This window comes from Nematostella vectensis, chromosome 2 (assembly GCF_932526225.1).
Source record: "Nematostella vectensis chromosome 2, jaNemVect1.1, whole genome shotgun sequence".
Lineage (NCBI taxonomy): Eukaryota > Metazoa > Cnidaria > Anthozoa > Actiniaria > Edwardsiidae > Nematostella > Nematostella vectensis.
In genome coordinates, this window is record NC_064035.1 from 1,671,523 (window position 1) to 1,699,476 (window position 27,954).

At 42.1% G+C, this 27,954-nt stretch overlaps 3 protein-coding genes across 4 annotated transcripts; all 3 read right to left on the reverse strand.

Moving 5' to 3' along the window:
• Positions 1–3,675: 3,675 nt before the first annotated feature.
• On the reverse strand, positions 3,676–4,203 carry LOC125561099 (pancreas transcription factor 1 subunit alpha-like). The gene has a single exon (XM_048724372.1). The coding sequence runs from the start codon at positions 4,201–4,203 to the stop codon at positions 3,676–3,678; it is 528 nt and encodes a 175-aa protein (XP_048580329.1).
• A 954-nt stretch (positions 4,204–5,157) lies between these two features.
• LOC5518285 (UDP-glucuronosyltransferase 2A3) lies at positions 5,158–10,735 on the reverse strand. Of its 2 annotated transcripts, none has more exons than XM_032363025.2 (5): positions 10,420–10,735; positions 8,869–9,493; positions 7,310–7,516; positions 6,755–7,043; positions 5,158–6,123 (listed from the first exon to the last, which is right to left on the reverse strand). In XM_032363025.2, the coding sequence occupies exons 1-5, from the start codon at positions 10,567–10,569 to the stop codon at positions 5,850–5,852; spliced, it is 1,545 nt and encodes a 514-aa protein (XP_032218916.2). In that variant the 5' UTR covers positions 10,570–10,735; the 3' UTR covers positions 5,158–5,849. The 2 variants fall into 2 exon arrangements, with proteins under 2 accessions (XP_032218916.2, XP_001638304.3); XM_001638254.3 differs by lacking the exon at positions 10,420–10,735 and adding an exon at positions 10,141–10,362.
• Positions 10,736–11,274: 539 nt separating this feature from the next.
• Positions 11,275–26,602, reverse strand: LOC5518286 (dnaJ homolog subfamily C member 1). The gene is made up of 11 exons (XM_032363024.2): positions 26,421–26,602; positions 26,124–26,225; positions 25,590–25,636; positions 25,113–25,284; positions 23,693–23,795; positions 23,330–23,512; positions 17,433–17,587; positions 16,765–16,884; positions 16,155–16,224; positions 15,421–15,803; positions 11,275–12,025 (listed from the first exon to the last, which is right to left on the reverse strand). Exons 1-11 carry the CDS (start codon positions 26,580–26,582, stop codon positions 11,951–11,953), a joined length of 1,572 nt encoding a protein of 523 aa, XP_032218915.2. The 5' UTR covers positions 26,583–26,602; the 3' UTR covers positions 11,275–11,950.
• Between the last annotated feature and the right edge of the window lie 1,352 nt (positions 26,603–27,954).

Genomic DNA, 27,954 nt, shown 5'->3' on the forward strand with positions numbered 1-27,954 from the left:
GAGATCGCCACAGCGAAATTTGACAAGATATATATAGGTGCATGCGCACTAAATAAAGATTTAAACAAAGAAAAGTTACAATTCTTATTCAAACCTAAGAGGTGAGCTCCCGATGTTGTTAATTTCTCTTTCTCCCCTTCCGAGAAACTTTAGAGAATCTAATGCGACTTAGTTATATTTAGTCCATTGAGGGCCCTGGCCTCCACTTGTTTGACAGTTTTTGTTTGGTTTTATTTTAGAATGCCTTATCGTTTTGCAAAATAAATATAATTGTTATATAGATCATTCGATATGTGGTACATAAAATTCTAAATGCTTGTCTATATAATCAGAACCGAGCTGGCAACGCCCAGTTGGAGCAAACAGGCAGAGGAGGTGAAGGCCAAAGCCACTCGGATCCTAAACATCTTAAAAAGAAACATCTCCTCATGTTCGCCGGCCGCCACGAGTCTTGTGAGACCAATTGTCGAGTACGCGACCGTTTCTGGACACGAAAGATTTCACATGCACGTGCACGACTGAGGAAAATGCTAAAGGAGGTAATTTATTATGCTGAGGTCACAGCGTGCTGTGTATGATGACTATGGCAACACGCTAATTCCCAAGAGACGCAAGAGTGAAATAGATATTTTTCAATGTACATCTCAGCAAGCTGCGCGTGGCGTAACCGACTAAGACATGGTCTATTTTTTTTCTTGTTTCATCAGATCTGAGGGTTTTTTTTTTTTTCTATTACTTATCAGTACTTTTTATGGCTTTATCCATTTTTTCCTTGTCATTTGTGCTCTCGGTTATACTCCACGCGCTAGAGAGAATTAACCGACGGGTCTGAGCAGGATTAGATATTCTTGAATATCAAAGCCATTCGTGTTTTTAAAACAATCTTTAGTTTAAATTAAACAATTCGCTCCATTAGTTTAAATCTAATAATTCGCTCCATTAGGGGCCATACCGGTCCCTAAAATCATTGAACCTGCCACTGGCGTCCCCCCCCTTCCCTTTACATGAAAACGTCTGTAGGGATAAACTTAAATACAAATGGCAATCTGTGGTAATTATTTTCTTTTATTGCTGCTGAAATTCCACCATTTCGAAAGGCTACTTTGAAAAAAACAGTAAGACAAGTTTTTAATGACAGAGCGCGACGTTTGAACCCCTTCGCGACGTGTGAGAGACGCTCCAATAGATTGTCGAATTTTGTGGGGAATGTCTGGTTTCAGGACGCCACAACATTTGTACGACGTGTGAAATCGGCTTTAGTCACGTGAGGTTCTATAAATTGAGCTATACAAGCTATACAAGGCAATTTGAGGCGTTGTAGATGCTTGAAACTGACTCAGAAGCAAATAGCTTAGTTTAAAAAAATGATGTTGGGAATGGAGTCAGTGCCAGGTGACTTCACTTGGTCGCGTGCAGAGCCTGGCTTTCTGGGGGTGATAAGAGACTTTCTGGGATGGTATCCATGGATGCTCCTCACGTCTTCCGGGACAAGGGATCCAAGCCAGATGTCAGCCATAGAACAGATCGCAGAGGTCTTGTGCGGGGAGAGATGACTCGTAGAGAAGTGGGCAGTACAACTCCTCGTCACTGGATGGCACATGGCAGGGTCCTAGCATGGGGTGGGGCACTGGGGGCACATGGCAGGGTCCTAGCATGGGGTGGGGCACTAGGGGCATGTGCCCCCACAATATTTTGAAAAAATTATAAGAAAATGACCAGTAGGGGCGTGGCCGTGCCCCCAATATTTTCTTAATGTTTCTGTATTGTGCCCCCCCCCCCCCCCTAATATTTCGAGGCCTGTTACGGCACTGCATCGGGGAGTTGTTTGTTGGACTACTTGTCCGACTCACTCTATAAGACCCTTAACTTTTGCGTTGTAGTAGGACACTTTTTCGGATGGAACACCTTAAGCCTACGACACACTAAGCACCATCCTTCTCACACAGCAAGTTCCCTCCCAGAAATTAAAATCTTATCACTCCACTTTCTACTCCGTCTCCGCTCCCTTGTCCCTCTTTTGCTTCCATCTCCGTCACTGCTTCAAGTTCAATTTTTAGAATAAGGAAATATGCATAACTTTACATAGAAAAGCCCAACAGCAAGACTAGTTTTATCAGCGAAGAGATGTCACAGAGAAATCCAACATTTTTTCAAACAAATTTTGGAAATTCGACAATTTTCAAAACAAAAAAGGCACCCTTTAGGCAACATTTTTTTTCCCACCGGACAGCTTGTGAAAAGGCTTGTTTGTGTACTTACACCCCACAGTGAGAGCGGATCTAGCATTAATTCTCTATAAGAAAAAGCGGAAACACATATGACGCGCCTGGGGCGATTTTGGCGGGAACAAACAACGCGCGCGGTACCAGCAAAGCATACCCGCTCTCCAGGGGGTGGACATAACACACAGATACAATCTAATGTGTTTGTTTTAAATGGAGTCTTCACTTCACTTAACACGAGATGAATAATGCAAACATAGCATATATCTCTTCACGGCCACTTACTTTTCATACTTGTTATCTTGTTTAATTAATTAAATGTGTTTGGAGTGAATGAGATATCAAGCATTGCGATCGGTTGCACAATCAAGAAAATTAGTCCTTCATCTTAATTTGCTTTATTGTTATCGATCATTATCTCAAGCACTGGGTTATTCAAGTGATAATGATAATAATAGTTATGACAGCGGTAATATTAATTTCCTTCTGCGAAGTTACTTTGCTCTTATTGTGTGCTACTAGTTATTTTACCAGTTTTCTGTTCCTCTTTTAAAACTTTCGTGCGCTGAGTTCCCATCGCCTGAGGCATACATCAAGCTCCCAAGCAAGGCTATGCATTGGTTTTATTTCCTTATTTTCATTATCAGGTAAAATTAGCCCCTACAATCCAGGTGCTAGTCGTCTCTAGCGTGGATGAGTGCACAACGGGTGCTTGAACAAAAGGTACATCTGCTATCAATGGCCTTACCTCCCATCATCGCTCAACCTGATGATCGCTTGACACGTGTTTAGTGGAGAGATTATATATGGATTATCTAAGATAAACTTTGTTGACTGCCCATAGTGATAACTAAGCGGCAAAAGCCGCTTAAATACGACCCTAATCTCCGACCAGGAAACTACAACATCAGTACCTTAGAGTACAGAACTTATAATACAAATTTGATTGATTTTCCATGTAGAAAAATGTGTACTGCACGCTAGCTTGTTTAAGTCGTTGCATCATAGTGTGTAAGGAATGCTTGATGTTGTACAGTGTGTTTGATTAGTATTTTTGTGTGTTTGGTCGACAAAGACAACGCCGGAAACGTGATTGCATTTTAAACAGGAAAGAACTCTTAAAATTCGACAGTATCTAATTGGCATTGCAGAAGTTCTAGTCTAATAACTGCGAGGCTGAGTATATCATTTCAAACAACATGCCACACCAACTTAATTTATTGTTTTCTTTTTATCTCTTAGCTACGTATATACCACAATAAAAAGATTATGCTTTGTTTGTTGTGCATTAGAGAGGTAGTATCACTTTCTGTGTAAAGTGCAGAACGCAGCAAGAGGCTTTGAATCTAAAGTTGCTTAGGCGGTGTCCCGTGGGGCATCTCACTGCGCAGTATATATTTCATGAATGGCGACCTCAAGTGTCCCCAGAGAGCGCTCCTTTACACATTGGATATTATTTAAGCCACGCGCTATCTGTAAAGTCTAAGCAATCCTTTAATAGCTCCCGACAGTTTTCTTCTTCCTCTGTCTGCGAGCCAGCGCTAGAGTCGCTAGCAAAGTCTTGCTGCTCTTGAGCAAACATACATGAACTACTTGTGGTGGAGTTTTCCGAGCTAGTTAACAAGTCGTTACCGTCTAAATACTCCGCACATAATTGACCATTGCTGATATTAATACCTTGGCCATCGTCCGATTGGAGGATCTCAAATAAATCGGAAATGTAGCGAATTGCTAGTCTCAACGTTTGTATCTTTGAAAGTTTCTTGTCTTTGGCGACTACCGTTTGGGGTAGATGGTATCGCAAGTGCAGCAGTGCGTCGCTTATGCTCCGCATGCGATTTCTCTCGCGGGCGTTCGCAGTCTGTCGCTGTTTGCTGAGTCCTGTGAGTCGAGGCCTGCGCCTTCGCCGGCGCTTTTTTCTCGAGTTCGCCTTAATCTCCCCTTCCACAAGACTGCCACTATTCAGATTATGATCAACCATCCCGATAAATTAGAGAACTCTTGATCAATCTTCAAGTGTAACAAAATGTTGTCGAGACGAGATAGTGCGCTTTGCTCCTCCCACTGGATTTATGTTCGCTTAGGGTCTCCCGTGAAAGTAATCTCCCTACATTAGACTGCGCCACCTCGGACACACTACTGTGAACAAAGCTAACTTCATCAATCAATAGCCTCCACAGCTTAACATGATGATATCAATGAACTGACAATAAACCAATCACCAAGCTAGAAACACAATAGATTCGCCAATCGATCAACTAAAAGCACCCTTACAATGTTGTGTCACAAATATTTACTTTTTAAATTATCCTTGAGATCCCCCATCTGACAAGATGTTCATTTACAGTTTTCACCTGTCGAGTGGCCGACTTCGCGAATCACCTACATCTCTTTTTCAAGTGCTTATTTCACGCATTTCACAGTTTTATGCCTTGTGGCTCTAATGAGTATCTAATTAGGTGATTTTCAGATTGGACGAAATCGCTCGAAGGCAATAGCGATTAAAAAGCAACGAATGCTGCATCGTGTAGACCAAAAGGCTATTGTAATTGGAAAACAAAGTAAACCAACGATAATCCATTAAGGAGCTGTCACTTAATTCGGTCTCACACTGCGTGCGGAGTTCTTTATAGCATTTCCTTTAGAAGCTTACACACTGTTAGTGGAATTCAACTTCTAGATGCGCTAACAAAGTCAATCAGGAGTTTATCGCCACTCGTCTGCTAACTATCAAAACATCTCCCCCTTGGCAGCTTGCCCCAAATTAAAACGGCTTTGTTCAAGTGTTTGGCAACAGAAAAATACAAACAACCGAAAAACAAACAGAAAAAAAGCAAAAAACGGCAAACAAATCAGGAAAAACAAGCAAGCTAGGATACTAATAAACAAACGCTCGAGTAAGCAAGCATACAAATCATACATCGCTATACATAGGTAAATCTGACGGCCCAAATCATTTATTGACAAATTTTACATTGAAATAAAATCAATTGATAAAAAACACAGTTAACGGATTAGGATTACGTAAGTCTTTATAATACTTGATGGGCTAAACGATGTTCTTAGGAAGCAGTCAGTACTCAGGCGGTGTTATATTTTTAGGGGGGAGGTGGTTGAAGATCTTTACTTTTCAATAAGGCACCAACACGATCGAAGTTGATGGATTTAGCTTTTCTTTTTCTGGAGAGGGGCTTAATTCTTTGTCACCTTTTGAAGGAGGGTCGCCATTTGTGTGGTTTAGATTAGGGGAGAGTCTAAATTTTGTTGAACCATAGAAACACAGGGAGACCAATCAGAACGTCAGGGAACTAGGCTTACCACAGGGAGCCCAATCAAAGCGTCAGGGAACTAGGCTTAGGAAGAACGCAGCGGCCTTAACCACCACAGGGAGTCTAATCAAAACGTCAGGGAACTAGGCTTAGGAAGAACGTATCGCCTTAACCACCACAGGGAGCCCAATCAAAACGTCAGGGAATTAGGCTTAGGAAGAACGTATCGCCTTAACCACCACAGGGAGCCCAATCAAATGTCCGGGAACTAGGCTTGGGAAGAACGTATCGCCTTAACCGCCACAGGGAGCCCAATCAGAACGTCAAGTAACTAGGCTAAACCTTTGAACATTCGCAATCACGCAGACTTTAATTTCTTGGGCGAACATGCTCTAGAAATCAGCTGCACCAGAGTTTTTATTAAAGCAATAAAAACGAGAATAACAGCCCCTATCACTGCCATCACATCCAGCATGTAGACTTGATAAAACGGCATAGCCAAAGACCGCGGTTTGAGGTGCGGTAGATGTCCTTGAGCCAGCACGTACTCTACAAAGTCAGCGGCTTCCTTGACTGGCTCACGTGGGCGACTCTTCATAGCGCGTGAGACCCGGGCTCCATTCGTTTTGTAACTGTTGAAAGAGACGTGGCAAATCGGCGAAGGGAAGAGATTTACGGTCAACTCGACACCAACGAACTTGCCACCACCAATGGTGGCGAGCTGATCATTGATGGTGGCTGGTTGATATGTAACATTATACGATGAAATTGAAGTAGCTTCACAATACACTGCATTGCTGTTGTTTTTCTACCAAAAAACGTCCTAATAATAGTCACAATAATGTGACTATTCTCAATCCGTTGGCTTGATTTTCAGCTCGTGGGAGAAAGATGTGTTGGCATTTTACCGCCTTAGCGTTTGGCCTGTTTCACAGATAATGGGGGTCCTGTGGAATTTGAGCGCGAAAGCGAGGCAATGGCCGGAGTTTGTTTACAGCCGTCTCACGTCTTTTGCATTTCTATTCTCAAAATTTCTCTTTTCAAAATCTCTATTTTCAAAGTCCCGTACTTAGTATGTTTAGCTTCATGCTTTATCGTATAAAAAAGCTCAAATGCCTTATAAGCTACCAAAAACATCGCTTTCATTCTCATATTAGATACGCGGAAAAAGCCCCATGTTTTTCAGTGACTTCTGCTGAAATTAAAAATGGTCGCAGCGCAATGCATTATGGGTATAGTTTTCTCTCTTTTTTTCCCACGCACCTGTCATCGTTGATCACCTTGGTAACGACCCTAACGAGCTCCTCTGCAGTGGCCGTGTTCACGCGGACAATCTCTCCCATGCCGGCGTTCTTCAGCAAGTTCGAATTATCAGGTTGATCCGCAAAGAATGGAGAGCAGACCACAGGGACCCCGTGATAAGCTGTCTCGGCCATTCCATTAGCTCCGCCGTGGTTGATAAACAGCTTGGTGTTGTTGTGCCCAAGGATGTCGTTCTGTGGCACCCATTCCACAAGCTTTACGTTATCACTTACCGACTTTGGGTAATTCCCTGTTGAAAGAGCACGTTCAGCGTTTCGGGGAAATGATTTCTTATCAGGCATTATTCCCCCTCACTAGCGGTCTGTTGCTTTCAAATCTCTATTAGAATTTTTTTGTGTCTGATCCTTATCAAATGGCAATCTAGAGCGATGTTGTACTAGAATTGGTAGTTATTGTGTCGGTGATTCTTATACTGATTCACTTGCAGACTGCGGTCTAGCCAGTCAAGTTAGATACGATAATGGGTTGACCCGTAGGGGAAAGAGGTATTCTCACCTGGGTACACCCTCCAGATGATTTTGTGCGGCAACTGTGCGAATGCCTTGCTCATCATCTCTATCACTGCCGGGTCCAACGTGTTGATGGCAGTACCAAAAGATACAAGTATTACACCCTTTTCCCCAGACTCCCGCATAAAATGATCCAGCTCGGCCGGTAGAGGTTTAGAGGGACTGGGCATGAAAAAGCCTACCTCCTTCACATCTATTAAGGAAACAGATTTCAAAATTATAGGGACCGATAGACATACAGGGGCGGATCTAGATCTATCTGCTGGGGGGGGGGGGGGGGTGGCTGACCCAATAGCAAAGGGAGAGGGGGGGGGGGGAGAAATACCTACATTAAATTTCTAGTTACTGCACACTGATTTGGGTGCTTGCATTCCCAAGAAGGAAATGCTGTATCGACCTATGCCTTCCAAGAGCCCCAGCTCCATCAAATCTGTAGTGATACTTGGGAAGGGTGGGGGCGTGCATCTAAGGGGACAATTTGGATTAGGACACTTTCCCGAGGCAGCCCAGGAGGGGGGGGGGGCATAAACTCCTCCCCTTCTCCTAGATCCTATAATGACATATCAACAGTGACAGAAAGAAAAACGGAGATATGTGGAGGGCATGTGGAGGGCATGCGGAGGGCATGTGGAGGGGCATGTGGAGGGGCATGTGGAGGGCATGTAGAGGGGCATGTGGAGGGGCATGTGGAGGGGCATGTGTAGGGGCATGTGTAGGGGCATGTGGAGGGGCATGTGGAGGGGCATGTGGAGGGGCATGTGAAGGGGCATGTGGAGGGGCATGTGGAGGGGCATGTGGAGGGGCATGTGGAGGGGCATGTGGAGGGGCATGTGGAGGGGCATGTGGAGGGGCATGTGGAGGGCATGTGGAGGGGCGTGTGGAGGGGCATGTGGAGGGGCGTGTGGAGGGGCATGTGGAGGGGCGTGTGGAGGGGCATGTGGAGGGGCATGTGGAGGGCATGTGGAGGGGCGTGTGGAGGGGCATGTGGAGGGCATGTGGAGGGGCATGTGGAGGGGCATGTGGAGGGCATGTGGAGGGGCATGTGGAGGGGCGTGTGGAGGGGCATGTGGAGGGGCATGTGGAGGGGCGTGTGGAGGGGCATGTGGAGGGCATGTGGAGGGGCATGTGGAGGGGCATGTGGAGGGCATGTGGAGGGGCATGTGGAGGGGCATGTGGAGGGGCATGTGGATGGCATGTGGAGGGGCATGTGGAGGGGCATGTGGAGGGCATGTGGAGGGGCATGTGGAGGGGCATGTGGAGGGGCATGTGGAGGGGCATGTGGAGGGGCATGTGGAGGGGCATGTGGAGGGGCATGTGGAGGGGCATGTGGATGGCATGTGGAGGGGCATGTGGAGGGCATGTGGAGGGGCATGTGAAGGGGCATGTGGAGGGCATGTGGAGGGCATGTGAAGGGGCATGTGGAGGGGCATGTGGAGGGGCATGTGGAGGGGCATGTGGAGGGGCATATGGAGGGGCATGTGGAGGGGCATGTGGAGGGGCATGTGGAGGGGCATGTGGAGGGGCATGTGGAGGGGTGCTACTCACATGGGGGTAGGGGCTTGGTGTGGACCAAGACGAAATCGGCGGCAAACAACAAGAGTTCGACGCTCATCAGACTTTCTCGAATTGTCTTACTCGGCTTAATTTTGTGCGAAGCCTTGAGCTCGTCATACATCGGATAAAAGAGAAAATTCCTAATAAAGGAACTGACGGTATAAAATGCTATATTCTTGAGCCGACCAAACACCCCCATATCTGCAGTCAGTCCTGTTCCCATTTGCGGGACGTAAGACATAGGACTCGTGGGAATCCCGTACATCTCTGACACGGGCACCGAGAGGTCAGGTGACATGATGACGTTAATGTGAGGGAGACTGAGCATGTCTGCTATTAGTGTCCCACATGGGTACAGCGAATCCCCGATTATCAGGTCAGCTGTTTGTAACACGGCCATCACGCTTGGGTCGGTGAGTATAGAGTCACAGTAGTTAACTTGCATTTCAACCAGATTTCTCATCAAAGTAATGGGATTCTGCACCGGACTGCTAAGGTGATCTCTTTTTTCTCCCCGCTCATTCATAAGAACAGACATTCTCTCGGTGTACTTGAACAGTCTAGAGTAAGGTTTTTCCTTGGCAAAAGTGGCTTCCTTTCCAACAGCGATCACAACCTGTTAGAGAAGAGGAAAAACTCTAACCACATTGCGTCACAGAAGACAAAGATACTAACTGAAAAGCGTAGATACGCAGCACTCTTGCATGGACCGCGAAGATAGGGAGCTGGGGGATTTTGACACGACAGACTTTTACTTACGTTCTTTCATAAGTATTCAGCCTCCCTTCAACGTGATACACGTTAACTGTGAAGTCCTTCTACCAAAACACGCGATAAGCAACCGTTATGGACTAACTACAGGTACCCCAAGCTCACTGTGTGTATGAATAAATTATAGTGGTTCACGTTCCGTGTGTCGTGGTTTAAAGTAAACATGTGGGATTGAAATAAGCCGTTCACTTTACTACGAAATGAAATCGTAAAAATCTCAAAAATGTCCTGACCTGACAGTGGAGTCTTAAGGTCTGGGTGAAGTTCCAAACCATTTGGGCCGGTTTTTCGAGAGTTACGTATTTTATAGAGTTTTACGAGTTACGTATTTTTTAGAGTTTTACGATTCTATTTCGTAGTAAAGTGAACGGCTCATTTCAATCCCATATGTTTACTGTAAACCATGAGACACACGTGAACGTGAACCACGTTCACGTTCAAAATTATGGAAATTTAGCTAGAATTTAGCCTAACAAACTGGGTTCCTCCTACCCTTGGTCTCTCGACATCGCGAAGCTAGCCAGCAATGTGAGTACCGTATGTATAAGGGGCCAATATATTATATATGACCAAAGTTTATCTAATACGGCCCTAGTAGCGTAGAAAAGCGTCATAGGCAAACTCTATGCAACAACTCGTATGGTTGAGCAAATGAGAAAGACTGTCTGCAAAGATACTGTATTTACAAGATAAAGTAAAGTTGCACAAGGGGTACCAGTCGAAGCCGGAGTTTGTGTCTGTTGTGTGATTCAGTTATAACGCTAATTATACCTCATGCCCGCGGGCTCTCATTTCCAATGCCAGCTTCTCCAGGACGATGAAGTGACTGCGGCCAAACATACTGACCATTCCGATCTTTGCTCCGTTACTCATCGAGCTGTGCAAAGCTAGAGACAATAGCAGCAACATTACTCGCGCCATCTTGAAGACTTGAGAAATCGAGGTGACCTTTGATCGTCAGTCTGTCAATGGGCCAACACAAACCTACTGATAAATACCCAATTCAATGCAAAAATTCTTATTGAAATTTCCATTGCGCACTTGAGACTTCATTACTGCTTTTGTACGAGTGTTCGCTCTGAAGACAATGCTGTTTCGCTTGGGTGAATATCCCTTCGCGGTTAATAAACAGCAAAAGGCATAAAGCTCTTAAAAACTTACGAATTCCAACACAAAAGCATTTTTTTTTTCGCTCTTGTTTTGAAGTGCTAAAACTAAACCGGGAACCGCACATATTCAGCAATTCTCGTTCCATTGCGCGCAGCCTCAGGGTTCGAGAAAAAAAGGGGAACCCGTATTAACGCTGCAAGTAGAAAGGGCTGCAACTCAGTCTATTTGCTGCTATCTTACTTTTATTTCCTGCAACTGTTTTTATTTGGTGCAACTCTTTCCACTCGAAGCATTTCGCTTATGGGCCACCGTACCATATAGCTAGGTTTCGAAAATACCTTCCAGGATGGTCACCACGGGTAGCGTTAACTCGTTCATCATACTCTTTTGTCGAAAACTCATTCTCCCGTGACGACCACATTAACCGCAAATTTTAGATTTACCCCCTGGGGGGGGGGGGGGGGGGGGGGGGGCAGGGGGTAAAAGAAAGTGCACATTATAAAACTCAGACTTTTATGAATATAACTGTTGTTTTTATTTAAAGTATTAATTGAAGAGAGGGAGAAAGAGGGGGGTGGGATCTATTTTCCCAATGGATTTACCGAGATGATCCAGATCTTTATTGGGATAAAGCAATGAACCATTCACAAGAGACTGTTTCCCTTCCCTTGTTCCCTCTCAAACCCCTGCCGTTTGTGTGTAATGTATTTGTGGTAGAGAAAGCACTTTATGTATATTCTTTATGCAATAATATTTATGGTGCCAAAGACGCAATTGCTCTATAGCATTCTTGGGAGCCCAGGGCGTAGAGGTCGAGATTGCTCTATAGCATTCTTCAGAGCCCAGGGCGTAGAGGTCGAGATTGCTCTATAGCATTCTTGGGAGCCCAGGGCGTAGAGGTCGAGATTGCTCTATAGCATTCTTGGGAGCCCACGGCGTAGAGGTCAGCGTAACGAGGCGGAGGCCGCCGTGTTGACATCCAAGCCAAGACACTAAATGCGACACTTTTCGATATATACCCATTCCAGTTCAGCCGTGTTGAAACTCATTTATTGTTTTTTGTTTCCCTTTTCGCATTGCTGGAAGAGATATTCCGGTCGAAGTTACTGTCTCCGCTTGCTCGACTCCCGCCTCCATGAATAATAAATCCAAAATATCTGTTATATATATTAACTTTCTTAGAAGTCAGGTGTCACGACGTGGATGACGCGGTTTTCTTGTTCCGGACGAGTTCGACTAGATATTTGTACCGGTTGATACAATCCTCCTAGGAAAAAAAGGAGAATATGTTGTTAAAACTACAAATAGAATAGTTTAGGGAGGTTGCCAATCTCTTCTCTGACCCATTCAGTAGGAGACCTGCATCAAGAAATCGCGTGACGTTTTTGGTGGCAACTCGCGCAAGCACCGAGCAAATAATCAACTACGAAAAAATATTCAGCGCTTACGAATTAGCCAGAAAGTTTGTATGTCAAAAAGGCCTAATTTCAATTGAAAGTTTGTATGTCAAAAAGGGCCTATTTCAGTTGAAAGTTTGTATGTCATAAAGGGCCTATTTCCGTTGAAAGTTTGTATGTCATAAAGTGCCTATTTAAATTGAAAGTTTGTATTTCATAAAGGGCTTATTTCTATAGAAAGTTCCGATTTTTTCGTCGCTCTCTTGCGTGACGGCCGCAACCATTCATGAGTTTGCCCCTCAAAATCCAGGTACTGGTTTATGCAAGGCGCCTATTTATGCGAATGGGGAGTGGTTTAGATCCGCAGAGAGGGCGCATGAACATGGCAAATGTATGACAATATAATACATTTTGACAAAACTTAAACTCTGTAAATTCTGGCTAATAGCGACATATTATTTTCAAATGTGAAAACAATTCCAGTAACTGCCTTATGAGGGCCGCCCATCTGATGCTGTGTCTTGCGCTGTAATGCGCGTACGTTACGCGAACTCCACCACCTAACACTGAAATATTTTACTTCTAGGTCAATGGTACCCGCGCAATAAGCCTGCTTGCCGGCTCTCATTTGGCGTTATCCAGAAGTCTCATAAATATCTTGTCTTCGAACATTGGGAGTCCCGCGCGCCAAGGGATGAGGATCACTGAATCGTGTACGCTGTACGCTGAATGAGGGCCGGTACCCCCGGGCACGGGCAATACACCACATACATTACTGGACACTGATACCGTACACCACATACATTACTGGACACTGATACCGTACACCACATACATTACTGGACACTGATACCGTACACCACATACATTACTGGACACTGATGCCGTACACCACATACATTACTGGACACTGATACCATACACCACATACATTACTGGACACTGATACCATACACCACATACATTACTGGACACTGATACCCTAAACCACATACATTACTGGACACTGACACCATACACCACATACATTACTGGACACTGATACCATACACCACATACATAACTGGACACTGATACCATACACCACATACATTACTGGACACTGATACCATACACCACATACATTACTGGACACTGATACCATACACCACATACATTACTGGACACTGATACCATACACCACATACATTACTGGACACTGATACCATACACCACATACATTACTGGACACTGATACCATACACCACATATATATTACTGGACACTGATACCATACACCACATACATTACTGGACACTGATACCATACACCACATACATTACTGGACACTGATACCATACACCACATACATTACTGGACACTGATACCATACACCACATATATATTACTGGACACTGATACCATACACCACATACATTACTGGACACTGATACCATACACCACATACATTACTGGACACTGATACCATACACCACATACATAACTGGACACTGATACCATACACCACATACATTACTGGACAATGATACCATACACCACATACATTACTGGACACTGATACCATACACCACATACATTACTGGACACTGATACCATACACCACATACATTACTGGACACTGATACCATACACCACATACATTACTGGACAATGATACCATACACCACATATATATTACTGGACACTGATACCATACACCACATATATATTACTGGACACTGATACCATACACCACATACATTACTGGACACTGATACCATACACCACATACATTACTGGACACTGATACCATACACCACATACATTACTGGACACTGATACCATACACCACATACATTACTGGACAATGATACCATACACCACATACATTACTGGACACTGATACCATACACCACATACATTACTGGACACTGATACCATACACCACATACATTACTGGACACTGATACCATACACCACATACATTACTGGACACTGATACCATACACCACATACATTACTGGACAATGATACCATACACCACATACATTACTGGACACTGATACCATACACCACATACATTTCTGGACACCGATACCATACACCACATACATTACTGGACACTGATGCCATACACCACATACATTACTTGACACTGATACCATACACCACATACATTACTGGACACTGATACCATACACCACATACATTACTGGACACTGATACCATACACCACATACATTACTGGACACTGATACCATACACCGCATACATTACTGGACACTGATACCATACACCACATACATTACTGGACACTGATACCATACACCACATACATTACTGGACACTGATGCCATACACCACATACATTACTGGACACTGATACCGTACACCACATACATTTCTGGACACCGATACCATACACCACATACATTACTGGACACTGATGCCATACACCACATACATTACTTGACACTGATACCATACACCACATACATTACTGGACACTGATACCATACACCACATACATTACTGGACACTGATACCATACACCACATACATTACTGGACACTGATACCATACACCGCATACATTACTGGACACTGATACCATACACCACATACATTACTGGACACTGATACCATACACCACATACATTACTGGACACTGATGCCATACACCAGATACATTACTGGACACTGATACCGTACACCACATACATTACTGGACACTGATACGTACACCACATACATTACTGGACACTGATACCGTACACCACATACATTACTGGACACTGATACCGTACACCACATACATTACTGGACACTGATACCATACACCACATACATTACTGGACACTGATACCATACACCACATACATTACTGGACACTGATACCATACACCACATACATTTCTGGACACCGATACCATACACCACATACATTACTGGACACTGATGCCATACACCACATACATTACTTGACACTGATACCATACACCACATACATTACTGGACACTGATACCATACACCACATACATTACTGGACACTGATACCATACACCGCATACATTACTGGACACTGATACCATACACCACATACATTACTGGACACTGATGCCATACACCACATACATTACTGGACACTGATACCGTACACCACATAAATTACTGGACACTGATACCATACACCACATACATTACTGGACACTGATATCATACACCACATACATTACAGGACACTGATACCATACACCACATACATTACTGGACACTGATATCGTACCTTGGTCATTCCTGGCACTGCGCGTGCGATACACGTCCATCTATCAGGAGTAGTCTTGGGAAACTGTTGTAATGCAATCTCTAGTAGCTTCTGCTGTGCCTGGGACCACGTTGTCGCTTCGTCGCTGTTCTCCTCGCCATGCTGTTCCGTGCCATTCTCTCGCCTTTCCTGTGCGCGTGTGATAGCAGAATCAAGCAAAGGATTTTTTAGTGTCTCTTGATTTCGCTTGAGAGAAGAGCTGATGCTGAACTCTTTCGATTGTTTAGGTACAGCTTTGGATGGTGTCTTGGACGGGAGGGCGGTCACGCCTGGATCTGCACGTGTGAAGATTTCGTCGGTTACTGCAGCAGCCTTTCTACTTGTTACTAACTTGTTCCCTGTACCTTTGTAAATCGAACAATAAGTACATGAGTAACGAAGCTACATTATACAGGGGTCCCCTTGGTACATTGCTGTCAATAACGAATTCCAGTAAGTGTGGCGCAAGCCACCACCGTGGCCACCAATACAAGATTTTAAGAAAGTCAGCCAATCAGCATGCGAGGATCACAAAAGTTAGCCAATAAGCATGCGAGAAACACTCTTTTGAATGACACAGTCTTCGCACTGCAAACCATGTTGCTATGGAGATGGAGTGACAGCTTTTAACGCCGATCCTTTATGTCAGTTATCCTGACGTCTTTTGATCTAACAATTACCCATATAAATGATCACGGTGGTGGAAAAGTACGAACCTTGGCTTGTAGCATTAGCAGTCCCTGGTACGGTATAGCCTTGCTTTATCTTCTTCACCTGCTTTGTAACCTGTAACCAACATCAAGCACAAAATAACACTAAAATAACTCCTCCATCCGTAAAAACCCCCAAGCCTTAGTTCAGAATGAAGTCATGATAGGTGACATCAAGCACAAAATAACACTAAAATAACTCCTCCATCCGTGAAAATCCCCAAGCTTTAGTTCAGAATGAAGTCATGATAGGTGACATCAAGCACAAAATAACACTAAAATAACTCCTCCATCCGTGAAAATCCCCAAGCTTTAGTTCAGAATGAAGTCATGATAGGTGTTAGAAACTACAGTGTAGATTTTAGGAGATGCATAAAATCAGTTGATGATTTGTGTAAAAGATAAGTAGCTAGCCTAAGGTGAACAAGAGGAACTTGCTTCGGACATGATGCAAGCTGTGACAGAACGAGGCGGGAGTAGACATCTCAGCCATGGAACAAAGTGGCTTAAAATAATGTTAGTTGTGCTGTGCACGCTTTACATGCTATGCATACAGGGGTTTAGTAGCAACCATATTTTATTTTTGCCTACGGCTCTGGATTTACTGGTCACATACCATTTCTAAGGATTTACCAAGCTCCTGTGAAATTTTCTCCCATCGCTTTGGGGTACCTCCTGGGAACTTAGCCATTGCACGAGATAACAGCGACGTGTCCTCTTCGGTCCACGTGTTAGACTATGGAAACAGGCGCACAGGGGTGAGATGTGAGCGTGGGCAAGTGGATCGAGTCAGAGAGCGGCTTGTTTCGAGTCAATAAGTCTCTACTCCCTGAATTCTGATAAAACAAGTGTCACCAGATGCTGGCTGTAGAGGCTTCAAGGTTTGTGCTGTTCGACGGTTCAGTTAAAGACAGACAGAAACTTATGTACATTGAAATGAATCTGACTCGCTAATGTCACGCACGAGACTGCAGTGCACTTTTTAACCTCTAAAATCTCAACATCTATGAAATAAATAATTTACTAAATGGAAAATGCTTGTACGATTTTTATGCACTCGTTGATGCGTTGGGATTGAAGCCATTCAAGTCCAGTGAAAAAATGAAAAAATGAACCGCGAACGACTTTTCTTCATGGTGAAAAAATATTGTTCGCGCCTCTGATTTGCTGAGACCAGTGAACGAACGAAAATTTACTGAATATGTTTTCAGTGAATATTTCTTAGTATGTATATAATAAATCCATCACATATAACCATATATAACCTCTGATCAGTGCACTTACGTCATCTTTGGCTACTGATGAGCCATCTGTCATTTCACCTGTCACAGCCATGACATTGGTAACAGGAGCAGCCCCCCAGCTTGAATCATCACCCTCTATCCCCCCCTCAGGCAGCTCCACATGCAGCCTGCGCCGAGGCTTCTTTGGTTGCTCAACTGCAAGAAAAAAAGTATAAATTAGTCATAATCTTCCGCTAATCTCTGAATACATGTCGGCTCTGAAAGTCAATGATTTCAAAGAGTTAACTACCAGTGTAATTGATTCTTTACTCGAGATCCAAGGGTCAAGATTATTATAAATAAAATGCAGGATACTGTCTATCAGCAATGCTAATGTGCAAAAAATCTATTTGGACGAGCCAGGATTTATGGGTGCAAAGTGCCAAGCTACAGCCGTTTTCAATATTATGCAAACTATCTCTGACGATTTCCAACAGCTAAATCACATTCTGGCTACAATCTTACTCCTTAAAATGGATTCATTAGCTAGAACTAAACGGCGTCAAATCAGGCGCATTAGAAAACCAACTAATGTTGGAAAATCTGTTGTAACTGTAGAGTAATTTTGCCCAAATTACTTCTCTCCAGTATCACTTACTTCTCTCCAGTATCACTTACTTCTCTCCAGTATCACTTACTTCTCTCCAGTATCACTTACTTCTCTCCAGTATCACTTACTTCTCTCCAGTATCACTTACTTCTCTCCAGTTTCACTTACTTCTCTCCAGTATCACTTACTTCTCTCCAGTATCACTTACTTCTCTCCAGTTTCACTTACTTCTCTCCAGTATCTCTTACTTCTCTCCAGTATCACTTACTTCTCTCCAGTATCACTTACTTCTCTCCAGTATCACTTACTTCTCTCCAGTATCACTTACTTCTCTCCAGTATCACTTACTTCTCTCCAGTATCACTTACTTCTCTCCAGTATCACTTACTTCTCTCCAGTATCACTTACTTCTCTCCAGTATCACTTACTTCTCTCCAGTATCACTTACTTCTCTCCAGTATCACTTACTTCTCTCCAGTATCACTTACTTCTCTCCAGTATCACTTACTTCTCTCCAGTATCACTTACTTCTCTCCAGTATCACTTACTTCTCTCCAGTATCACTTACTTCTCTCCAGTATCACTTACTTCTCTCCAGTATCTCTTACTTCTCTCCAGTATCTCTTACTTCTCTCCAGTATCACTTACTTCTCTCCAGTATCACTTACTTCTCTCCAGTATCACTTACTTCTCTCCAGTATCACTTACTTCTCTCCAGTATCACTTACTTCTCTCCAGTATCACTTACTTCTCTCCAGTATCACTTCCTTCTCTCCAGTATCACTTACTTCTCTCCAGTATCACTTACTTCTCTCCAGTATCACTTACTTCTCTCCAGTATCACTTACTTCTCTCCAGTATCACTTACTTCTCTCCAGTATCACTTACTTCTCTCCAGTATCACTTACTTCTCTCCAGTATCACTTACTTCTCTCCAGTATCACTTACTTCTCTCCAGTATCACTTACTTCTCTCCAGTATCTCTTACTTCTCTCCAGTATCTCTTACTTCTCTCCAGTATCACTTACTTCTCTCCAGTATCTCTTACTTCTCTCCAGTATCTCTTACTTCTCTCCAGTATCACTTACTTCTCTCCAGTATCACTTACTTCTCTCCAGTATCACTTACTTCTCTCCAGTATCACTTACTTCTCTCCAGTATCACTTACTTCTCTCCAGTTTCACTTACTTCTCTCCAGTTTCACTTACTTCTCTCCAGTTTCACTTACTTCTCTCCAGTATCACTTACTTCTCTCCAGTATCACTTACTTCTCTCCAGTATCACTTACTTCTCTCCAGTATCACTTACTTCTCTCCAGTATCACTTACTTCTCTCCAGTATCACTTACTTCTCTCCAGTATCACTTACTTCTCTCCAGTATCACTTACTTCTCTCCAGTATCACTTACTTCTCTCCAGTATCACTTACTTCTCTCCAGTTTCACTTACTTCTCTCCAGTATCACTTACTTCTCTCCAGTTTCACTTACTTCTCTCCAGTATCACTTACTTCTCTCCAGTTTCACTTACTTCTCTCCAGTATCACTTACTTCTCTCCAGTATCACTTACTTCTCTCCAGTATCACTTACTTCTCTCCAGTATCACTTACTTCTCTCCAGTATCACTTACTTCTCTCCAGTATCACTTACTTCTCTCCAGTATCACTTACTTCTCTCCAGTATCTCTTACTTCTCTCCAGTATCTGTTACTTCTCTCCAGTATCACTTACTTCTCTCCAGTTTCACTTACTTCTCTCCAGTTTCACTTACTTCTCTCCAGTATCACTTACTTCTCTCCAGTATCACTTACTTCTCTCCAGTATCACTTACTTCTCTCCAGTATCACTTACTTCTCTCCAGTTTCACTTACTTCTCTCCAGTTTCACTTACTTCTCTCCAGTATCACTTACTTCTCTCCAGTTTCACTTACTTCTCTCCAGTTTCACTTACTTCTCTCCAGTTTCACTTACTTCTCTCCAGTTTCACTTACTTCTCTCCAGTATCACTTACTTCTCTCCAGTTTCACTTACTTCTCTCCAGTATCACTTACTTCTCTCCAGTATCACTTACTTCTCTCCAGTTTCACTTACTTCTCTCCAGTATCACTTACTTCTCTCCAGTATCACTTACTTCTCTCCAGTATCACTTACTTCTCTCCAGTATCACTTACTTCTCTCCAGTATCACTAACTTCTCTCCAGTATCACTTACTTCTCTCCAGTATCTCTTACTTCTCTCCAGTATCACTTACTTCTCTCCAGTTTCACTTACTTCTCTCCAGTTTCACTTACTTCTCTCCAGTATCACTTACTTCTCTCCAGTTTCACTTACTTCTCTCCAGTTTCACTTACTTCTCTCCAGTTTCACTTACTTCTCTCCAGTTTCACTTACTTCTCTCCAGTATCACTTACTTCTCTCCAGTTTCACTTACTTCTCTCCAGTATCACTTACTTCTCTCCAGTATCACTTACTTCTCTCCAGTTTCACTTACTTCTCTCCAGTATCACTTACTTCTCTCCAGTATCACTTACTTCTCTCCAGTATCACTTACTTCTCTCCAGTATCACTTACTTCTCTCCAGTATCACTAACTTCTCTCCAGTATCACTTACTTCTCTCCAGTATCTCTTACTTCTCTCCAGTATCACTTACTTCTCTCCAGTATCACTTACTTCTCTCCAGTATCACTTACTTCTCTCCAGTTTCACTTACTTCTCTCCAGTATCACTTACTTCTCTCCAGTTTCACTTACTTCTCTCCAGTATCACTTACTTCTCTCCAGTATCACTTACTTCTCTCCAGTTTCACTTACTTCTCTCCAGTATCACTTACTTCTCTCCAGTATCACTTACTTCTCTCCAGTTTCACTTACTTCTCTCCAGTATCACTTACTTCTCTCCAGTATCACTTACTTCTCTCCAGTATCACTTACTTCTCTCCAGTATCACTAACTTCTCTCCAGTATCACTTACTTCTCTCCAGTTTCACTTACTTCTCTCCAGTATCACTTACTTCTCTCCAGTATCACTTACTTCTCTCCAGTATCACTTACTTCTCTCCAGTATCACTAACTTCTCTCCAGTATCACTTACTTCTCTCCAGTTTCACTTACTTCTCTCCAGTATCACTTACTTCTCTCCAGTATCACTTACTTCTCTCCAGTATCACTTACTTCTCTCCAGTATCACTTACTTCTCTCCAGTATCACTTACTTCTCTCCAGTATCACTTACTTCTCTCCAGTATCACTTACTTCTCTCCAGTATCACTTACTTCTCTCCAGTATCACTTACTTCTCTCCAGTATCACTTACTTCTCTCCAGTATCACTTACTTCTCTCCAGTATCACTTACTTCTCTCCAGTTTCACTTACTTCTCTCCAGTATCACTTACTTCTCTCCAGTATCACTTACTTCTCTCCAGTTTCACTTACTTCTCTCCAGTATCTCTTACTTCTCTCCAGTATCACTTACTTCTCTCCAGTATCACTTACTTCTCTCCAGTATCACTTACTTCTCTCCAGTATCTCTTACTTCTCTCCAGTATCTCTTACTTCTCTCCAGTATCACTTACTTCTCTCCAGTATCACTTACTTCTCTCCAGTATCACTTACTTCTCTCCAGTATCTCTTACTTCTCTCCAGTATCTCTTACTTCTCTCCAGTATCACTTACTTCTCTCCAGTATCACTTACTTCTCTCCAGTTTCACTTACTTCTCTCCAGTATCACTTACTTCTCTCCAGTATCACTTACTTCTCTCCAGTATCACTTACTTCTCTCCAGTATCACTTACTTCTCTCCAGTTTCACTTACTTCTCTCCAGTATCTCTTACTTCTCTCCAGTATCACTTACTTCTCTCCAGTATCACTTACTTCTCTCCAGTATCACTTACTTCTCTCCAGTATCACTTACTTCTCTCCAGTATCACTTACTTCTCTCCAGTATCTCTTACTTCTCTCCAGTATCTCTTACTTCTCTCCAGTTTCACTTACTTCTCTCCAGTATCACTTACTTCTCTCCAGTTTCACTTACTTCTCTCCAGTATCACTTACTTCTCTCCAGTATCACTTACTTCTCTCCAGTATCACTTACTTCTCTCCAGTATCACTTACTTCTCTCCAGTATCACTAACTTCTCTCCAGTATCACTTACTTCTCTCCAGTATCACTTACTTCTCTCCAGTATCACTTACTTCTCTCCAGTATCACTTACTTCTCTCCAGTTTCACTTACTTCTCTCCAGTATCACTTACTTCTCTCCAGTTTCACTTACTTCTCTCCAGTATCACTTACTTCTCTCCAGTTTCACTTACTTCTCTCCAGTATCACTTACTTCTCTCCAGTATCACTTACTTCTCTCCAGTATCACTTACTTCTCTCCAGTATCACTTACTTCTCTCCAGTATCACTTACTTCTCTCCAGTATCACTTACTTCTCTCCAGTATCACTTACTTCTCTCCAGTTTCACTTACTTCTCTCCAGTATCTCTTACTTCTCTCCAGTATCACTTACTTCTCTCCAGTATCACTTACTTCTCTCCAGTATCACTTACTTCTCTCCAGTATCACTTACTTCTCTCCAGTATCACTTACTTCTCTCCAGTATCTCTTACTTCTCTCCAGTATCTCTTACTTCTCTCCAGTTTCACTTACTTCTCTCCAGTATCACTTACTTCTCTCCAGTTTCACTTACTTCTCTCCAGTATCACTTACTTCTCTCCAGTATCACTTACTTCTCTCCAGTATCACTTACTTCTCTCCAGTATCACTAACTTCTCTCCAGTATCACTTACTTCTCTCCAGTATCACTTACTTCTCTCCAGTATCACTTACTTCTCTCCAGTATCACTTACTTCTCTCCAGTTTCACTTACTTCTCTCCAGTATCACTTACTTCTCTCCAGTTTCACTTACTTCTCTCCAGTATCACTTACTTCTCTCCAGTATCACTTACTTCTCTCCAGTTTCACTTACTTCTCTCCAGTATCACTTACTTCTCTCTAGTATCACTTACTTCTCTCCAGTATCACTTACTTCTCTCCAGTTTCACTTACTTCTCTCCAGTTTCACTTACTTCTCTCCAGTTTCACTTACTTCTCTCCAGTATCACTAACTTCTCTCCAGTATCACTTACTTCTCTCCAGTATCACTTACTTCTCTCCAGTATCACTTACTTCTCTCCAGTATCACTTACTTCTCTCCAGTATCACTTACTTCTCTCCAGTTTCACTTACTTCTCTCCAGTTTCACTTACTTCTCTCCAGTATCACTTACTTCTCTCCAGTTTCACTTACTTCTCTCCAGTTTCACTTACTTCTCTCCAGTATCACTTACTTCTCTCCAGTATCACTTACTTCTCTCCAGTATCTCTTGTTCCTCAGCCTCTCTCTCAAGCTGTTCTTCAAGCCAAAGTCTTTCTCTCTCCTCCTTAGCTTGTTTATAGGATCGGTATCTTGAGGGAAGTGAAGTGACAAGACGATAGACTTGAAAGGGTAAGAGGTCGTAGAAAGATGGTTTGGAAACACCTGTTTCTTGCACTACATAAGGAAAACAAAATGAAGGTTATGGATGTTACAGTTAAGTAGGCTTCATCATAAGAATTGTAATAATATGTTGGCGACTTTCACATTATTATCCATGAAAGGTTTAATCTTACTTTGAATTGTGACATGCTGTTGTCTTAACTAAAATTTCCCTAATTTTTATGCATTGCATACCAAGAACATCTGCAATTTCTGTGATGTCCTCTTCGTTTATTCCAGATTTGGCTTTTCTTCTCTTTTTCTCCTCTTTTTTCATTTTGGACGAAAGCACTTCCTCCTGCAATAATTAAAATATTCTTCTGTACCTGTAATAATAATAATAATAATAATAATAATGATGATGATGATGATGATGATCATAATAATAATAATAATAATATAAATATTGCACTTGCAAAATAAAAATTTGATTATCAAAAAGCCAGTAACCCATTGACCCCTCAACCAGCTGGGCGGCCTGTACCAGCATTGAGAAGTACCACACAAGCCAAGGAATTCATTAACAAGATCAAGATAACCAGGCTTTAGTCCAAGGGATAAATGTTCTTGGAGATATGCATCTAACCAACTGCCCTTCAGCCAAATAATAGCTCGGTTTAATGACAAAGAAAAAACACAAGGGAAAAACAGCAGAATTGACCCCATCAACAAAATGCTCAAAATATAAAAGAGATCAACAAACATGACTCAAGTAAAACATATGAACTTTTATTCTGATCATCTAGGCCATATTTTATGGCCTTAAAGTACAATGTTCACTCCTTGAAGGTTTCTGGAAACCATGACACATCACGCGGCCATGGAAGAATTTGGCATGACATGACCCATACATCTCTACTGTAGACAGTCTTTTCACCCCAAAGACAAACAAATCAATTCCAGGTCTAACAGACCCATAGTAGCAGTGTAAACAACTTTTGAATCAAATTGGTTTCAGAAAAGACAGCATTTAGAAGAGCTGTTGTGAATTTCATACAAACATTATTTTCACAACCAGGTGAAGCCAAGAAAAAATATATAACCAAATAATCCAATTTTGCTTGCAAACATTAAGCAGAGCACTCAATTATACTGCAATAGACTTAATGATGTCCTAGGGCCCTCTCTCATGCTAAAAGTCATATATTTTTATGTCAAATATAAGCAACCATTAACTTGTGCTTGTATTAGCACAGCGACAAAGCACTGTTGGGAAGCTTGAAACTGCTGAATAGGTATATACATTGTAAGCAGTGTTTTTTATTTTGACGGCTGTAAAAAACTAAAAAAAGGGGAGCCGCATCTGCTTTTACTAATTTTTTTTGTGTATTCAGCTAAAAAATAGGCTGGGGTCAATATAGGTTAATGGCCAATATTTCGACCCTTTGTTCTATGGATTTCTTACCAAAATCAGATTTCACAGATTTGAGCTACAATAAAAGAAGAAAACCTGGTTTTAAACAAAAAATATTAAAAAAATCGTAATTAGAGAAATGTGATTTTTGGTTTCGTAAACATTGAAGAAATTGAAGATGAAATAAGGTCAGATTAAAGTATTAACTTTTTAACAAATTGCAATTTGCAATCATCAAATTATAAAACTAAGAATACATACCAACTCAAACTTTTTCTCAAGATAAATTGACCATGCAACAATATAGTGTCCAATTGTGAGAATGAAGAACAGTAGAATAACGAATTCCACAAGACCCATCTTGCGGACACGGCGGTAGTAATACACAGGCTGTCTCCAGTCTGGCATGCCATCCCGTAGTATGGTGTCATATCTGTGAAATAACAAACTCTCTTTTATTAAATCAATGACTAATCACTTTGCACCTAAAACAAAACCAGAACTATCGTATTATTATGTAAATGTGACAGTTTTCAAAGACAACAATGTCTTTTGTTGTTTAATAACAAAGGCAAAGAAACTGAGGGCTATACTTAAAGCCTTGTGTTCAGTGATTTTTGCATATTTTTGTGAAGGACACTAAACTGAAGGGTGTGCTCCATGGAAACTGGGAACTAAAACATGTGTTTACGATGATTGTGTGCACAATATCAGTGCACACTTTAAACAGCAACAAACCGTTTTCTCTTGTCTTCATCTTTCAGCACTTCTGCTACAGCAACCAACTTGAAAATAAAAAGAGAAGAACTGAAAAAATATTTAAAAATTATGGCAGCAAATAATATTTTCCAGAGAATCAAATATTGTGTGTGTGGCACCAGTGAAGTGCCACTGTTTGCTCCACAAGAAGCCAAATGAAAGTTTTTATAGTACCTTCTTTAGATGGACAAACAACTTAGAGTTTGTAAAGAAAAAATACTAGGTGAAGACCAAGACTGTAAATGGTTGTTTTATATGAAAAGGAGGGGGGGGGGAAGTCATGTCAATTTTTCCCCCATACCCCATGCCTCCTGTAGATCAACTTTTGGTTCTGACATGGTAAGGATTGAGGTGGCAAAGCAAAGACTACTGACTTGTATGCTCATTGTGAATGTTTCATGATCACTAACTAGTGAATACAAGAGCAACTCCCTATCCCCCTCTTTAAGATTGACATCCTTGCTAGGTGATATGCCAGTTTAAAAGATTCATTTATGCTTAATGAAACCAAACCTTTCTAAATTTCAATTCGGCATCATCCTCCTTATTTCTGTCTGGATGTAACTGCAAGGATATTCGCCGATATGCTCTTCTGATCTCAGCCTGGGTAGCGGTCTGTTAGGTGTAAATGTGATATAATGATGTATTATCACACAGACAGACACTATGGAATTCAAAAACTGTCTTGGTGTGAGAAATGCATAGTATTTCATAGACATCATTAAATTAAGGAGCAGATTGTTAGAATTTACAATTAAGTTAAGCTTAACTCCATTCAAAGTAAAAGAACATTGGATAGGGATACCTTACCGTTTCTACGCCGAGGACTTGGTAGAAATTATCTTTAACTTCCTCGACAATATCAAACAGTTCCAGATCTACAGAGTCCCACGCATGCACACATACAAAACCCGATACCAAAATAAATAACACGAGAAGTCTACCACCGGTTGATGATTCGACGGTAGCCATGTTGTTTTGCTCTATTTCGACAAAGCACGCATGCGCAGCCATACACAGGCAGCCCGTCTTTTATTTATGCGGTGCTTGGATGGAGCCTCTGGCACCCGGGGTAGGGACGGCATGTCATCAGGCTTTTAACCGTTATGTTTTCCATGATTCTATTTAAGCAAGGATACTTTTTTCTTCGATCCCTGAAAAGTATTTTGAAATGCAGTGCTCAAGCTCCTCAAAACGTACCAAGCATATTTATGGAACCACAAAGATAATAATAATAATAAATAATAAAGACTTTATTCAAAATGAGGATGACACATAATAGCATAGCTAATAAACTTGTGGCCCTCCCTTGAATATATAATATATACAAATCCGACTATGTTATAAAAATTCTAAAAATACTATATTAAAAATTAACGATAAATAACAAAAATTATATGATAAAATGGTGCAAAAGACGCTGCTCCGAAAACGCCCTATCTCTTAGAGATTTCTTGAAGGGCCCAGGTTGTTCGATTCGCCTTGTTGTAATAGGGAGACTGTTCCAAAGGCGGGTGGCAGAAACAGAAAAAGTGCGCCCGCCTTCTGTCTCCCTACTGTATTTCGGGCAGCGTATGTTGAAATTTGCATAGCGGGTGGATCTACTATGTACAAAACTATTAAGATTCAGATGCTCGCTTAAAAATAAAGGTACGTTGCCGTGTATCCGTTTATGTACAAGAGCGCACTTACTAATTTTAAAATGCTCATATATAGGAATCCAGCCAAGTCTATAAAAAAGTTCCACAGAGGGTGCGCGCGGTTCCGCAAAGAGAATTACTCTAGCTGCGCACTTTTGTAACTTAAAAATTCTATATAAAGTTTCGTTGTTGCACACGCTCCATACTGCGCTGCCACAATTAAAAATTGGTTGTATTAACGCATTATAAAATTGCTTGCGTTGAGCTAACGGCAAAAAGGATCTTATTTTTCTTAAAATTGCGATACGAGAGGCCACTTTTTTACAAATCTTTTCAACATGTCCATCAAACGAAAGTTCGCTATCTAAATCGAGTCCAAGTAGCGTTGCACTCGGGACATTATCTAGTGCTATTGCGCCATTTCCCGCCTTGACAGACAGGTTAACGCTTGTCTTTGAAGCCAGACGCTTTCCTGTGATCGTCAGGACCTTCGTCTTCTTCTCATTGAGCAGGAGCTTGTTGGCGTTCGCCCAAGACTCAATCTCCCCCAGTGACGTATTGAGAGAGTCATTGAGAAGGTGTATATTGGTGACGTCAGCTGCAGCAGAGACTGTGGTGTCGTCGGCATAAAGGTCTACTTCAGAAGAAACGTGCAAGGGCAAGTCGTTTATGAACAACAGGAAGAACAGCGACCCTAATATAGA